This window comes from Liolophura sinensis, chromosome 3, assembly GCF_032854445.1.
Source record: "Liolophura sinensis isolate JHLJ2023 chromosome 3, CUHK_Ljap_v2, whole genome shotgun sequence".
Classification (NCBI taxonomy): domain Eukaryota; kingdom Metazoa; phylum Mollusca; class Polyplacophora; order Chitonida; family Chitonidae; genus Liolophura; species Liolophura sinensis.
Window position 1 is genome coordinate 10621967 of NC_088297.1, and position 17051 is coordinate 10639017.

Below are 17051 nucleotides of genomic sequence, written 5' to 3' on the forward strand. Positions count from 1 at the left end.
ACCAGCCCCGAGAGCACAGTCGGTAAGGTGTCCGCTTCGGGAACTGTAGATCCAGGGTTATTCCAGTGTAGAGGTCACACCTAAGACTTTGAAAAAGGAAGTTGTAACTTCCTAGCTTGGCATTCAGCATGAAGCGGATAGTGCAATGACTGGTTGACTCGTATCAGTATAATGGCTCGGGCGGGGCGGCTTACTTGCCTTCGGTAAGTCGTCTAGTGAAGCAGCACTAGATAAAAGAGTCGTGGAAATCCCGTCCTGCAAAAAGAGGCACAGTACATGCACTCTAAGGATGCCTTCGTCGTCATATAACTGAAAAATTGTTGAGAACGACATTAAACCCGAAGCACTCACTCACTCACTCACTATTGTGTCCACTCTGAGACACCAGTCCACAATTCCATAACCGACGTAATGCTGAGACATCAGGCCTCAAGGTCTGCACTTCTTGGAGATAGTTAAAGTGACCAAAAACAGCAGTGTATCGGACCAGTCCAGTAAACACATCGTGAAAACATGATTTTATGACTTTAAATCAAACCAGAATAATGCCAACCAAAGCATATTTAAGACATTTATCCTTGTTGAGTTGAAATGGCCATAAGAAGAGTCACATCCACTGTCAGCTATTTTTCTTTACTGGATAAAATGGAAACAAAAAATAACTAGTACAAAAACATCTTTATCACAGATAACTTTACGTTTATTGTTTCCATAAGAATGCCGAGCATTAAAACAAATCAATATATATGTATAACTGTGTAAAAATTTACTGTGGATAGAAAATCTATCAACTGTAGATCAAAATATACTTATGTATCCAAAATTCCCTACATGACAACTAATACTTGTAGATATCTAGCTTTGATATAAATAGTATAGTATATACGCACAGGTAGAATGCATAAATTTAATTATGGAGACTATTTCATGAACATTCCTTTTTCAAACAGCATAAGCATAAAGTGCAATAACAAAAATACACACATAACAGTGTAATTAAGTGTAATTAAAAAGTGTAATTTTGGAAGCTACTAGTCAACAATCTAAATTTTTCATTGATAAACTACTAAAATACACAAAATCACTCGTATCCATTGAAAATACATGTAATAAAAACCGTATACATCTATATCGAACATACTTCTAACATTTTAATGAATGATTTTCAAAGTTCTACCATATCATACTGCATGGCATTAACTTGATGATGACAGATGAAAAATATACCTCTAATAAATAAGAGAAATCGTTTAAACCTTAAATTGGTTTGTCAGTCTGGAGTGATCTCCCCTTCAATGGATTAATTGCACTTGTACACCTCGCTGAAAAACTCCACGATAAAGTCGTTAATGATGGCTTTGTCAGGTATCGTGGCGACCATACCATACATGGCCGCACTCCCCTTCTTGGCTAATGTTTTGTTTGCCTGCAAAAGCAGATAAGGAAAAAACAAATAACACTTGGTTCTGTGTGAGTTTGACTCAAGTCTGTGAAAGTTTTGTTAAAAAGGAGTGAATGAATGAGTGATTGTGGTTTAACCCCACATCTGCAATTTTACAGCCATATAGTGCTAACTGATTAAAGGACAGTGCCAGAGCTTGATGGAACGGGTCACTCAGTGCAAAGTTACTGAGAAGGTTAAGGTACACAGTCATATTGGTGTAGGTTGTGTATAAAAAAAAGGAAACTTTCGTTTTAAACTAGCTGTAACATGAAAACTTGGCTGTGCTCTCAACCAAAGTTAGTTGTGTCATTAAAAAGGAGAAATTTAAGGTTTCTTTGAATCATGAAAACTTGGTTAAAGTTAGCTGATGTATACAAAAGAGAAGAATCATAAAACCAACATCAGCGAGAGATAGAAAACAGGGAAGTTTGGTTACTTTGTAACATGAAAAATATTCAATCAGAGTTGAAAATTAAGCACTAAACCAAAGATATTTGTGGCATAACGAAGAAAAACAAGATTACTTGAATCACGAAAATTTGATGTATACTGAACCAAAGTTGGTTGAGACATAAATAAAGGGACATAAATTTTACCTACTGGTATCATCAAACAAAAAGAAAAAAAAAAAAAACTGCTGTTTACTCAAAACATAAAAAGGTAAATTAGTTTAACTGTGTCCTGAAATTTGTTTACATTAATCATGGATTAATTACTCTTTTGTGCACTGACCTTGACCTCATCACAGCTTTTGGCCAGATCCTGTAGCAGAGGCTCTACAAACGGAACATGGTGGGGAAGTATGGAGAAGTGGAGGGAGCTGGGCTTCTGTTGCTTCTCCATTTTATAACCTGTAATGGTAATATTCCATTTATTATGTCTCTAATAAGGCTTGAGCTATTATTTAATTACTGAGTTCCTTCCCCTCACTCAAAAACTCCATGACAGAGTCGTTAATGTCAACTCTTTGCAGCCAACACACATAACTGTAACTGCAGCAGGTATACACAGTTTCTCTTTTCTTACACTGTTAGTCTGTCTTGTAAACAATGTCAAAAACCTGAGAGGGACATACATTTTTTTTTTAGCTTTCAGCACTAGCAACATCTGCCATACTTCCACTTCTAAAGTTAAGCAAGCATCCAAAAAAATAAGTGATACTAACTGTTCCACCTTGTACATCAGCTATAAACCTTTTGCTGGCCGGATTCTGGATTATAGGAAAATGTAACAGTTGTGTCTGTTACACCACTACATTTCACATCCTGGATTCAAAAAGTGGATTGCTGACTACGTTACCTTTGGTTTCCATGACATCAGAGACAGCCAGAATATCCACCTCAGGGTCTGTTGATTGGGCTGCAAAACAGGTCATACAGGGCTCTCCAATGATCTCCAGGGCCTGTTAAACAGAAAACAGGAAGATAGAATACATTTGTGGATTTATGAAATATGTGATTTCTGAGAAACGGAAAACACATAACACACTAAGTCAGTTCTTACTTTTCAAGGTATTTATATACTGCACATGAATTTCGCCTTAAGTCTTGGCTTAAGTTCAGAAACCTTACTAAGCTCTTTGAAAGTTGTTCTACAAAATCTGACATCAGCTTTGCATTACAAGTACACGTGTACTCAGAACTGGCTGGCATTTAGTCCATTTATGTACTGTTACCCTAATTCCTCAACTCTTTTGCGTATGACAGAGCAACTTTCAGTGTAATTTATGCACATTTTTAATTTGATTTTGGACATAAAACTACATTGGTTGGATTCGCCAGTGTCAGGGCTTCACAAAAAGTATAATTTTATAAGTCAACACAGAATAATGCCTTCACAATATGCTTGAATAAACACCTTGCAAACATTCAAAAAGGTTGAAGAATTACAGCACAGCTATTTGCACACTAAAACCCTAAAAGCATTTTCTAGTCAATTAGAATACTTACAGGTCAAATGTGCCCGTGATAAAATTTACACGGTCTTAATAAGGACCTACAGATATTTTTAATACACTAGGACTTACAGGTATTTTCCTGATACCATCTTTCAGCTTGATCGTGGCCTCCATCAGCTCCTTGGCCTTGGACATGTAGCCCTCTTCTCCCAGAGCCCTCATGGCTGCCCACGATGCTGCAATGTTTCCTCCTGTGTGGGCGATAAGAGACAAAGACAGTTCACTGATTTACCTGTGGTTCATGTTTAATTAATTATTCCAAATTTAAATATGCCATACAAAAATATATAGCTGAATTGTGTATTCCAATACTTGCTGTAGCGAGCTGAACTCATGGGCTTCAATACAAGTCAAATGTGCTCTGTTACATAACTTAATACAAATGTAGCAAAATATACACCTTGTTGTGCAAGGTCAAATGTGCTCTGTTACACAACTTAATACAAATGTAGCAAAATACACACCTTGTTGTGCAAGGTCAAATGTGCTCTGTTTGACAACTTAATACATATGAAGCAAAATACACACCTTGTTGTGCAAGGTCAAATGTGCTCTGTTACACCACTTAATACAAATGTAGCAAAATACACACTTCGTTCTGCAAGGTCAAATGTGCACCATGATAAAATTCACAAGGTCAAATGTGCTTTGTATAAATAACAGTCCAAACCCAATAGCTGTCATACAAGGTCAAACATGCTCCACGATAAAATGTACAAGGTCAAACGTGCTCATGACAACATTTACACAGGCAAATGTGCTCTCTGATACAACTTACAAGATAAAAAATAAATAACTATCCACATGAGCGTCATAATACAAGGTCAAAGGTGACCACACAACATGTGGAAATACAATATAGAAATTTCACCCCACAGAAAGTATCCTACAGACTTAGAGATGCAACACATTCCCCTCCTTTCCCTTCCTCTCTCCATGTCACCCTCAGCACTGAAGTATTTGCATACCTGGTCGAGTTCCCGCCATGCTGGGGGAGCCATACAATCCACCTGGCCATTCTGCATAGGTAAAGATTTGGTGCTTTCTGAGCTCTTCATTTCGGTACATGACAACACTGGCTCCCTGCAACACAATGATTTGCTGACTTGAACTGGAAGGCTATCGATTAACATGGCAGCAAGAAACTGGATAGAGCTTGGATAAGGCTATGATAAAATAATACAAGGTCACAGGTCAGCTTCCATGGGCACAACGGTGTCTTTATATCATATCCATCTTGCAAAGTATGGGGTTTCCCCAGTGTGAAACAGCTTGAATCGAATGAATGAATAAATAAACAAACGAGTTGTAAAAAATACTATCACACCCTTCTCATTTTATAATATTCTAAAATTTGGATCATGGGTCCTTGAGCAATCATTTTATCACAGAGATCATCAATTTATTTATCTGAATGGTGCTTTACACCGTACTCAAAAATATTTCACTTATACAATGACTATCAGCACTGTGGTGGGTGGAAACCAGGCAGAGCCAGGGGGAAACCAGGTAGAGCCAGGGAGAAACAAGACAGAGGCAGGGGGAAACCAGGCCAAGCCAAGGGAAATCCACAACCAACTGCAAACATGAGCTTGACTTTAATTCACAAAGATACCATTGGATAGACATAATCAAAATCTTTACTTTGTAATGCTCTAGTGTGAATTTAAAGGGTTACCTTGACAACATATCCGTATTTGTGAATATCCGCTGATATTGAGGTGACCCCGGGCACACGGAAGTCCCAGTCTGGAACTGAGTAACCTAACTTTTCTACCCTGAAATTCATAGCACACAAACTTTAAAGGGGCAAGCAAAAAAAAAAAAAATTCATGTTAATTTACAAGACTGAAAAGAATTTAAAAAGCAAATTAAAATGTTTGGAATGTGGTACACATGTAGACGGCTATGATCTATTGCTGTATGCACTTTGTCAAAGTGCGCTTAAGAAAATTGATAAATACCTGTATTTCAAAAAATAAATTCAATAAAACATTGCCTGCAGCTAATTTCTGTTCACTGAGGTATGAACGGAAAAAAACCCCAAAACAACAAACACTGAGCAAACTGTAGGAGATTGCTTTGCGGCTCACACAAAAGTAAAAGAACAAATTAAAATGTGTGTGACATGGAGTGTGATATGGATGTGCCCCGTGGCTATGAGTTATTGCTACAGGTAATTTGTCTAAGTGATCAGCCACAAGTAGGCTTAACAATGGAACAAATACATGCATTTCAAATAAATAAATAAATAAGGAAGGAAGGAAAGAAAGAAGAAAGCAAAAAAAGAAACAAAAGTATAAAGAAATAATATGGCACTGAGCAGAACTGAAGGGTTGACATGCGTACATGCACATCAGCATACACATTGCACCCACGCTGATGAAAAAAACCAAGTCACAAGATATACTTCTGACCCTGAAGACAATGAAATAGTCTATGATAAATGTTATCATCAACATGAACCTAGTACATTAATGTACACATACTGTACACATACAATAATTTTTCCGTCATATGACAGTGAGGAGTCATTAAGTGTTTTTACCAATATTGTTTCTACTTGTGGCAGGGCAAGTGCATGTCGCCAAAGTGCTGCAGACACTGAAGAAACCAGACATGACACCCCACCCGGTCACATTATGCTGAAACTGGGCCAACCAGCCTTGCTTCCTTGCCCTAATCTCTTAGTGCTCGGCAACAATGTGTATTTTTGCCATCTTTGATATCATGTCAAATGCAATGTACATACCACGGCAGCATGAATCCCCCAAAACAGGCGTCGATGTGAAGTGGAAGTCCACGTCTTACAGCCAGCTCTGACACCTTGTCTATAGGATCTACAATGCCGTGACAGAACTGGGGGGCAGATGAGGCCAGCAGAATTGTATTGGGGGTGATCAGCTGTGGACAGAGGGAGGTGGGCTTAAGTAATGTGACAATACACCCATTACCATACATCTTTTATTTATATATTTGATTATTATATTCAACTTCAGACTGAAATTTTGCCATACATGTGATCCTGTAACCAAAAAAGTTTTTTGTGATGTTTTTTTTTGATTACAGGAACACATGGCAAAATTTGTTTTTCATCACAACGATGTCAAATGATGTCACTTTTCTTTCGTACCCAACATAATGATGGCTGTCATTGTAAAGGTGAAGTATTCTTGAGTACAGCGCCCAACCCCAATCAAATAAATTCATGATTTCTGACATTTTTGTGGGACTACACCTTCAGAATGATTTTGGTGGTGATGTTGATCTTGAGTAATAACTTCAAAAAATGACCTTGAGAACTGACTCAACAAGATGACCCTGTGTATTGACCTCACAAGATGACCTTGTGTATCGACTTCACTATATGTCATCGTGTATTAAATGACTTCACAAGAGGACCTTGAGAATTGACTTTGCAAGATGATCTTGAGTCTTGATTTCCCAAGATGACCTTGAGAAATGACTTAACAAGATGAACTTGTGTATTGACTTCACAAGATGACCTTATGTACTGATTTTGCAAGATGACCTTGAATTGGCTTCTTGTGTTGATGTCATTGTTAAATATCCATAACATTACAACAAAGGTGAAACAAACTGAAATAATGTAATAATGACAACAATCCTTCACTGACACCTTTAATATCCACTGGAGACTCACCTTTTCCATGGCCTGGACATCCACCCTGAAGTCTGGTCCCACTGGGGCGTGATAAACCTTCAAGCCAAAGTAATGGGCAGCTTTCTCCATCACGGGGTGAATGGTAATAGGAGCCACCTGGGTGTACACAGAGTAGTCTTACAGGTGCATGCACATCTACATGTATGTGAAATAAACCACCAACCCTTGGCAAGATACTGATAAACTTCGTAATGTAAAGATGTGCACATCATATTAGCAGGGATTAACGCTACACTGCACGAGCTGTCATGCGAGCATCAATCCCAAATCAACAAATTCCCTGCCCAATACCCAGTTAAAGCCCGCACTATGTGTGTCTTAGCAATCGGAATGCAAGCATCTCTACATGCTCTACCCGATGGCCCGCTCCGTCCTACAATGTAGAGTTACTCCATGTTGGAATTCTCAAATCATAGACACACTATATTCGGATTTTATTAATACAAGAGAAAAAAAGTCTAGCTATTTTCTAGTCAAATCAATAGACTACAGTCCTTAGTTTCATACACCAATCATGTGAAAAACCTTTAGGAGACGATCGACTTTCAATTTCAATCAAAAAACTGTGTTTTCAATTTCTCACTCACGATATTAGGTTCTTTGATGTGAGGGAAAAGTTTGCGTGCCCGATCTCTGTAAGTCTTGACAGCCATCAGGACACTTTCTGTCCCACCTGAGGTGAGGAAGCCAGTTGCATTCTCATTACCGTTCAACATGGCAGCAGCCATGCTCACGACCTCCGTCTCAAAACGCCTACATCAATAAAAATTTCACATGTTATGAACATGACAGGGAAATCTGATTGGGAAACCTTTAAACCAAATCCATGTAATATGGCCCTGGAATTTTTGAAACACACCTTATGTGCAAAATGGTATAGCCCAAGGAACCTCGCTCCAGTAGAATACAACATGGACACATGGGTCGTACCACTTTCTCCAAAGGGTTGTTGTTGACTGTGGCACTTATCTGAAGGCTTGTAAACGGAATTCCACAATTTATCATATTCACAAGGTGATGCCGCATTTTTACCTGTACCAGGCTGCTGCATTATGTACTCACACAAAGCTGCAGACGGATTTATTTGATTGGTGTTTTACGCCGTACTCACTTATACTTATATTTCACTTATACAATGGCCACCAGCATTCTGTTGGGAGGAAACCGGGCAGAGCCTTTGAGAAACCTGCAACCATCAGTATCGTTGCTGGCGAACCATTCCACTTACAGCCGGAGAGGAAGCAAGCATGAGCTGGACTTGAACTCACAACAACCACATTGGTGAGAGGCTCCTGGGTCATTAACTGTACTACAGCGCTATCCAACCTGGGCCATGGAGGCCCCAAGCTGCATACGGAGCTGTTTGTTTTATATTTTCAGTGTTAAAGCACTATCTAATGAGATATCTGACAATATAATTCCAAAAAGAAAAAAAAAATATAAAAACATTATTTCTGTTAATATGTGCCCAAACTTTGTCTCATTATTTTCCTTACATTTCCTTCTTGTTTGACACCGTCCCAAGTTTTATGGGTGGATGAAGCCAGCCTGAGAGTGTCTGGCGAAAACCACCAGCCTGTGGCAAGTTACTGACAAACTTTCCCTATGATGGAGAGGTTGGGGGACATCTTTACTGCTTTATTGACTGCTTTAAGGGCCCATGAAGAATAAGAGTGTTGAGGTGAATCCACAAATTTCCTGTCAAAGGCTTGATCTGAACCTGCATCTTGTGAGGCGGCCTCCATGGCTCAGTTGGTTAGCGCGCTAGTGCAGCCTAATGACCCAGGAGTCTCTCACCAGTGCGGTCGCTGTTAGTTCAAGTCCAGCTCATGATGGCTTCCTCTCCGGCCATAAGTGAGAAGGTCTGTCAGCAACCTGTGGATGGTTGTGGGTTTCCTCGGGGCTCCGCCTGGTTTCCACCCACCATAATGCTGACCGTCGTCGTATAAGTGAAATATTCTTGAGTACGGCATAAAACACCAATCAAAAAAAAAAAAAAAAACAACTGCATCTTGTGAGACCAAGAGAATGACCTGATCACCACCTTTGCTCTGAAGGCAACAAATAAAACACAACTCAAACAACATGTCATCTCAAAAGTGAAACTGAAACTCAGACTAACCTGAGGCTTGGATAAATCATGGGGTTGAGGGCATTCTCATGAAGGAAGGCTTGATGAAATAGGCTGACTAAAGCATCATGGTTCTCAGAATACCCTGCTTTTTCTGAAACAACAGATCAAGTGAGAACAGCCTCTGGTAAAAGTGTACAAGATACCATGATTCTGAAAACATTCCATGGTTACAACCAGGTGTTCAACATAACCTGTTAATAACATAGGTGTGCTTACAAACAGGTGTACAAGTATATGTATGTGTATATACTGGGCTCTGTATGAACAGCTCCACATGTACATATATATGTACAGTAGAATGCCTGGTGTACCACCATGCATGCTTACAACTTTACTAAAAGATGTGAACATGTTTCCGACAGTGTACACTCGGGTGTCATTGTGTATATATGGATGTGACAATGTTCACATGGCCAATGGGCGTGACAGTATTCAAATGAATGTGACAGTGTACATACAGGGATGACAGTGTACACACGGGTGTGACAGTGTTGATATACATATGGTAATGTACGCATGGGTGTGACAGTGTACATAAAGGTATTGCAGTGCACAAATGGGTGTGACAGCCTACACAAGGGTGTGACAGTGTACACATGGGTGTGACAGTGTACACAAGGGTGTGACAGTGTACACAAGGGTGTGACAGTGTACACATGGGTGTGACAGTGTACACACGAGTGTGACAGTGTACAAATAAGTTTGACAGAGTACATATATGCATGGCAGTGCACACAAGGGTGTGACAGTGAACGCAATGGTGTGACAGTGTACACATGAGGGTGACAGTGTACACAAGGGGGAGACAGTGTACATAAAGATATGACGGTGAATTCTGAATATGCATGCAGAGAACCCAGTATCATGGTAATACCCAAACATCTTAAACACTCTTATCTAAACATCTTAGGTATGACCCGGTTATTAGCCCAACAGAACACAAATCTTCTCCTTGTGAACCCTCTAGATTGCTCAGCCAACACAGGAAGTCATTTATGATCAAACAGTCTATCCCAAAAATCAGATGTATATGTATACCTCCAAATATTTTAAAACAATCCTTCTGTAGCTGGAAATGTTCATCAAACAGCGTGTAAGTGTAGGCAAATATTTTCCCTTCCACATGGTTTGTCTCGGCTGCCTTGAATTTGGCCATGGCTTCACGAAGCTCATCATAAGGAATACCTGTGAATGAGAGTATGTGATAAAGTACAACAGTAATGAGAGTATGCGATATAGTACAATAGTAATGGGAGTATGTGATATAGTACAATAGTAATGGGAGTATATGATATAGTACAATAGTAATGGGAGTATGTGATATAGTACAATAGTAATGGGAGTATGTGATATAGTACAATAGTAATGGGAGTATGGGATATAGTACAATAGTAATGGGAGTATGTGATATAGTACAATAGTAATGGGAGTATGTGGTATAGTACAATAGTAATGGGAGTATGTGATATAGTACAATAGTAATGGAAGTATGTGATATAGTACAATAGTAATGGGAGTATGGGATATAGTACAATAGTAATGGGAGTATGTGATATAGTACAATAGTAATGGGAGTATGTGATATAGTACAATAGTAATGGGAGTATGTGATATAGTACAATAGTAATGGAAGTATGTGATATAGTACAATAGTAATGGGAGTATGGGATATAGTACAATAGTAATGGGAGTATGTGATATAGTACAATAGTAATGGGAGTATGTGATATAATACAATGGTAATGAGAGTATGTGATATAGTACAATAGTAATGGGAGTATATGATATAGTACAACAGTAATGAGAGTATGTGATATGGTACGATAGTAATGGGAGTATATGATATAGTACAATAGTAATGGGAGTATGTGATATAGTACAATAGTAATGGGAGTATATGATATAGTACAATAGTAATAGGAGTATGGGATATAGTACAATAGTAATGGGAGTATGTGATATAGTACAATAGTAATGGGAGTATGTGATATAGTACAATGGTAATGAGAGTATGTGATATAGTACAATAGTAATGGGAGTATGTGATATAGTACAATAGTAATGAGAGTATGTGATATAGTACAATAGTAATGAGAGTATGTGATATAGTACAATAGTAATGAGAGTATGTGATATAGTACAATAGTAATGAGAGTATGTGATATAGTACAATAGTAATGGGAGTATGTGATATAGTACAACAGTTACAGGTGCTGTGATCATAATGCATATAAATGTATATTTCAACTAGATAGGAGTTCTAAGATCGAACTATTTTGCCGCTAAAGGTACTGAAAAAAATCATATCCTACTCTATCATGCGACTTGTTTTGAAATTTCAACTTTTGCTGAAATTAATTTACCAATCACTTGTCATCACATGGTACAGAAGGGGCTATTAACCTTCAGCAATAAAGAAGTTTCAACTCGAAACTCCCGTATTCAGGCCAAGAATATTTGGGGCCTGAAAAGTTAACAAGAATCACAACAACAGGCACTTGCTCCCAAAACAAAATTTACTACTTTTCACATGAGAATATATATTTATTTATTTCATTGGTGTTTTACGCTGTACTCAAGAACATTTCATTTATATGGTCAGAGGGAATCAGGTTGCTGGTAGACCTTCCCATATACAACTGGGGGAGGAAATCAGCATGAACTGGACTTCAACTCACATTGATCACAATGGTGGTAAATTCCTGGATCCATGTGTTGCGCTAGCACACTATAACCACTTGGCCATGATGGCTCCTACTTATGAATAATCCTAAAATTAATTTCTTCTTTTGGACAATTTGGAGACACTTTTCTCGCCAGGACACACACGGGTGTGGGTTCAATGACAAGTCTTGAGACAGGAAATTTCTGATCTCTGGCTTGTTAATGGCAACATTAAGTGGCAGATGATATGTGTGTTTGGCTGTTTTTGCAGACTGAAGTTCATGTATGGGTTATATCTGTACGGGACACATGCATGGGGAAGTTCGTCACTAGTTTGCCAAATGGTTTACCCTGGGCGCTTCTGTTTCCTCTAGCCATCAGACTGAATGCTATGGCATACATGTAAGTGAAAAATTCTTGAGTATTGTGTTAAACAGGAATCAAATAAATATATAAATCAATTATTACAGTAAATCTAAAATATAATTTATGTTTGTGTATTTACTGATCTGATTGGTGTTTTATGCTGTACTCAAGAATATTTCACTTATACGACGGCAGCCAGCATTATGATGGGAGGAAACCGGGCAAAGCACTGGGGAAACCCACGACCATTCATGGTTGCTGACAGGTCATCCCACGTACGGCTGGAGAGGAAGGCAACATGAGCTGCACTTGAACTCACAGTGAACACATTGGTGAGAGGTTCCTGGGTCATTACGCTGTGCTGGGCTGCTAACGAATTAAAATTTATGGGGTAATGTGTAAATGGTTAATTAACATTCTGTGGTATGGACAAACAACATTTGGTGGGCCACAGCTATCAATAAACAGAACCCCATGCAAGTTCTCCCCAATTGGGTTTGAATCATGTTCACTTACCTTTTTTGGGTATCACAACACGTGGGGGTCTCTTGCCACCTTTTGTTGTCTCATCCAGGTTCACCTGCTTGACAAAGTTAGTTACCTCCCCTTTCAGAACTCGGCTGATCAAGCCCTGCATACCTGGCAGGGACTTAAGACCAAGTAAAAGTATCCTGAAGAATTCCTCTCTGCCCTTGTTCATGTATATGCTGATCAAGACAGCCAGGAATAGGGTAACTATTACATGTTCCAAAAGAGACAGGCAATCCATGTTGGTAAACTGTTCCTGTAAGTCCCCCTATGATTTAGAAAAACTTGCCCATAAGCCAGTAATCAGGTTATATGTCCCACTCAGCTGCTCTCTGAAATAACAGCAAAGTACATACAAATCAAATACATCTTCTCACTACAAAAATATGTTAGTTTTATTTTTTGTTCATAAATTTCATATTTTTACCTCACTAGCCCATGATAAGTACATGTTTGTACATGTGCCTTGACTGTGTAATCCAAGGGAATCCATGTGTAGTTGATTGTACACAGGTAGGTATATGTGCTTGAGGTTTTACCTTGTAATTGATAATATATCATTCATATGACAACTAGGAGTCATTTGGTGTGAGGATATACAGTGTATATTCTTAGGGCTGGGAAAGTAAATGCTGCCAAAGTGCTGCCGCCACTGAAATGAAGAATCATGCCAAAGACACCAGACATCCCACGCAATCACTTTATACAGGCAACAGGACATTTTTCCTATTTCTTTGCTCTACATCTCAGTGCTGAGCACAAAACGAGGCAGCAACCAGTACCAGTTTTACGGTTTTGGGTATGACCCAACATGAATTTGATCCCAGGTGTCCCAGAGGCAGACATCACAACCACAAGGCTGGAAAAGCGGTTCCAGGTCGGATTTGGAATGGCCAGAAATGCGCTCTAGACACTGTGACATCAGACGGTGTACAATAATGTGAGTTGACAACTGAGTTTTTACAACCCTCAACTGACTGTTACATATGTAATTAGCTCATATGTACACTTCCTTGCCTGCTCCCAATTCCACAAAGCTGTTTCTGGCTTAAGTCAAAACTTGATATAACCAGGCTTACCAGCAGGGGATTTGAACTAGCGGTCTTTAGTTTCTGAGTTCGAGCCTTTACCTCTATGGATTAACTTACACATGTTGTGTACAAAGTAGCACTAGTAGGCCTTTTCAATTCACATCGAAATCCTAGCTACTATGCGATCATACAGATGACGCAAATTACTGTATACGGTACTTTGTGACATGATGTTGGTGAATCAACAACTGACGTGCTTACCCGACCCCAGTGGAAGTCAAAGAGACAAAAACCTTTTTCAGCAGTCCACAAAACTTGCTTTCACAAGTCACAGTCAGTGTGCGCGTGTTTCGATTAGGCTACTGGCGCGATAATATTTACGGACTTTAACCAGTCGCCAATCTTTTAACCCATTTTCTGACTCTCCTTCCCGCAAGGCCAGATGTTAGATGACCTTTTAATCTAAATATCTCGCGTTCACAATCAGTAAAACCAAGAATCTGCGGCAAACAAAACTTCTCTGTCGCCCCAACTATGTGACAAACGTCGTCTGCTCAAAAACAAAACCCTGGGAAACGTCTCAGTCAGGTTATCTCCCTTTGCCGGGTTTCCGCCCATCCAGACTGCACCGACTTTGGATTTAGTCCAGTTTGCTCATTTAGCATCTAACGCTTGACTAATAGATTTTGCTAATATCAACGAAAAGGAGTTTTGCTTGAGGATACCATGTAAGCTACACCACCTATAAAATTTTGTTTAATTTGATTTGAAAGCTGTGCACGTTACATGCTTCGTCCGGTGGCTGTACAATTTGTGATCTTTACCAAATTTATTCCATCCTACGAAAGAAGTACATTTTATAGAAAGAAATTCAGAACAAAATATAGGGCATAATCTGTTGACTAAAAACACGCCAAATAACTGTCGGCCGAAATAGCTCAGTTGGGAGAGCGTTAGACTGAAGATCTAAAGGTCCCTGGTTCAATCCCGGGTTTCGGCAAAAGCCTACTCGGCGGCTGGCACGACAAGTTTTTTTTATTTTTTTAGCTTTTGTGGACAAGTGCAGTTTATACTGAACGTAAATAACGATCGATTGGACCTTTTAAACATGTTTTAAACGACCATATAATTAGCCTAAAAATTTGTCCTCGTTCCCTATTGCACGGTAATCATAATTCTGAGCAATTTACCCAAGTGAGAAAGATATATATACCAACATCGATGAATATCGGTGTGAAAACATTGCATAGACTACAGCTTGAGCAGTTAAGCTGCAAAGCACCCTCGGCAGTGATGGTATAGTAATACTATTTAATAGCGCTTCAAAGAATAACGTAGGTTAGCGCGCTAGCGCAGCGTAATGACCCAGGAGCCTCTCACCAATGCGGTCGCTGTGAGTTCAAGTCCAGCTCATGCTGGCTTCCTCTCCGGCCATACGTGGGAATGTCTGCAGCAGCCTGCGGATGGTCGTGGTTTTCGCCCGGACTCTGCCCGGTTTCCTCCCACAATAATGCTCTCTGTCGTCGTATAAGTGAAATATTCTTGAGTACGGCGTAAAACAACGATCAAATAAATAAATAAATAAATCCAAGAATAACAATTAAATATTGTTATTACCGTGCGTCAAATATCGATGGCTTGTGCATAGTAACAGGGTGTGGATTAATCGTGTTGATTTCTGTCTGATGATTGGAAACAGGGCTGGTGTTGTGTAATATTATAATAATGTTGCTGTGATATGTAGTTAAGAGTTAACTTCGTATAATTCCCGCAGGTATCTGAACGTAACCGGTGAAATGTGATCAGTTGATTTAATTGTGCTCTAACTGTTCATACGTAGTAACCCATGCGCAGATATATCTCCTCCAGGGTGTATACTCCTCCAGGTCTTTTATACTTAAAACCATAAGATTTTAAGGCCTGTCGTAGAGAGAGAATGTAGAGCAGTAGGGGATGGGGTGTCGGTGGCTCTGCCGCAAACAGACAGGCGTGGCCAATTGACCAATGCATGAGACCTCTGAATAGCTCAGATGGTTTCTTCGGTGGTGGCTGGCTGACTTTGGGCAATTAGGTTACTTGTTCGAATCCAACTCTTGCTGTTTCTGTTTTACCGCTGTTTCAGATGCAACAGTATGTCAGACGGCTTTAAAGGTGCATGCCCAACAGTGTGGAGACTTGCGCGGGGCACTCCGGTTTTCTCCACCCTCAAACCCCACCGCCATCATGCAAGTGATAAATTCTCGAGTAGGAGGTTGAACACAAATAAATAAATAGATAAATATGTGTGTTGGAATCGAACTAACGCTGTTTTAGATGCAACGGTACGTCAGGTGAGTTATCAAATACCTGTAAAACACAAAATAATAAGTCAGTCAATGTCTGTTACATGTAGCCTACGTGGAAGTGGAAGAAAAGCCGATATGAACCAATACTTAATGGTGTCAAATAGTCAAATGATTTTTTTTTTCACAGGCAGCTCATTGAAATATTCACTTTATTTCGTAAACGTTTGATTGTTCCCTGTACATTAGCATAAGCGTGTGCATTTTTCGATCACAAATAAGCAATATCACGCCATACACATGAAGTTTTCACTTATACGTGTGCGATGGTGGTCAGTATTTATTAGTCAAGGAAATTCATTCACATCTGTTATAAATTGAACAATACCTTTTTGGTTTATATAGCCAAACAGGGATCTTAGTGGCCGAGGTGTTAAGCGTACCAGCGCGATGGCCCAGGAGCCTTTCACCAATGTGGTTGCTGTGAGTTCAAGTATATAGTGTAAGCAGGCTACCTCTCCGATGTACGTGGGAAGGTCTACTTGCGGATGGTTGTGGTTTCCCCCCCGGGGCTCTGCCCACCATAATGCAGGTCGTTGTCGTATCATTGAAATATTCTTATGGCGTAAAACATCAATGAAACAAATAAATAAATATATAGCCAAATATAAAAATACACACAGTGATACATAAAATCCAATTCTGTTGTGCAGTACTATATTTGAGCACACTCAAGATTTTTTGACTTTTACGATATTGATGGCGGTCAGCGTGATGGGTGGGAAACCGGAATGTTCAGCGCGAACCTCCGACTTTGGGCAAATTACTGATCACAAACACAACTACAAATCAATTCTCCATATGCGATGCTCAGACATGCACACCAGCCTATTAGTGAAAGACAAGTGCATGGTCTTCAACAAACGTCAGACTACATGCGCAAACGGTCATACAAGCTTA

General features: G+C 39.4%; 1 protein-coding gene and 1 non-coding gene across 2 annotated transcripts; one reads left to right on the plus strand and one right to left on the minus strand.

The window, feature by feature from the left end:
- Positions 1-760: 760 nt before the first annotated feature.
- LOC135464085 (uncharacterized) lies at positions 761-14295 on the minus strand. The gene is made up of 13 exons (XM_064741574.1): positions 14071-14295; positions 12767-13110; positions 10259-10405; positions 9209-9311; positions 7674-7839; positions 7066-7182; positions 6154-6305; positions 5080-5179; positions 4370-4484; positions 3471-3592; positions 2744-2846; positions 2177-2295; positions 761-1426 (listed from the first exon to the last, which is right to left on the minus strand). The coding sequence occupies exons 2-13, from the start codon at positions 13017-13019 to the stop codon at positions 1301-1303; spliced, it is 1623 nt and encodes a 540-aa protein (XP_064597644.1). The 5' UTR covers positions 13020-13110; positions 14071-14295; the 3' UTR covers positions 761-1300.
- A 441-nt stretch (positions 14296-14736) lies between these two features.
- Trnaf-gaa (transfer RNA phenylalanine (anticodon GAA)) lies at positions 14737-14809 on the plus strand. Its single transcript has one exon. It is a non-coding gene; the product is annotated as a tRNA-Phe (tRNA).
- Positions 14810-17051: the final 2242 nt, after the last annotated feature.

Coding starts and splice junctions, on each gene's coding strand:
- LOC135464085 (XM_064741574.1), bottom strand. CDS start 13,019: ATGGATTGCCTGTCTCTTTTGGAACATGTAATAGTTACCCTATTCCTG. Junction 10,406..12,766: donor TGTTGTGATACCCAAAAAAG/GTAAGTGAACAT, acceptor TCTCATTCACAG/GTATTCCTTATGATGAGCTT. Junction 5,180..6,153: donor GGGGGATTCATGCTGCCGTG/GTATGTACATTG, acceptor TATGAATTTCAG/GGTAGAAAAGTTAGGTTACT.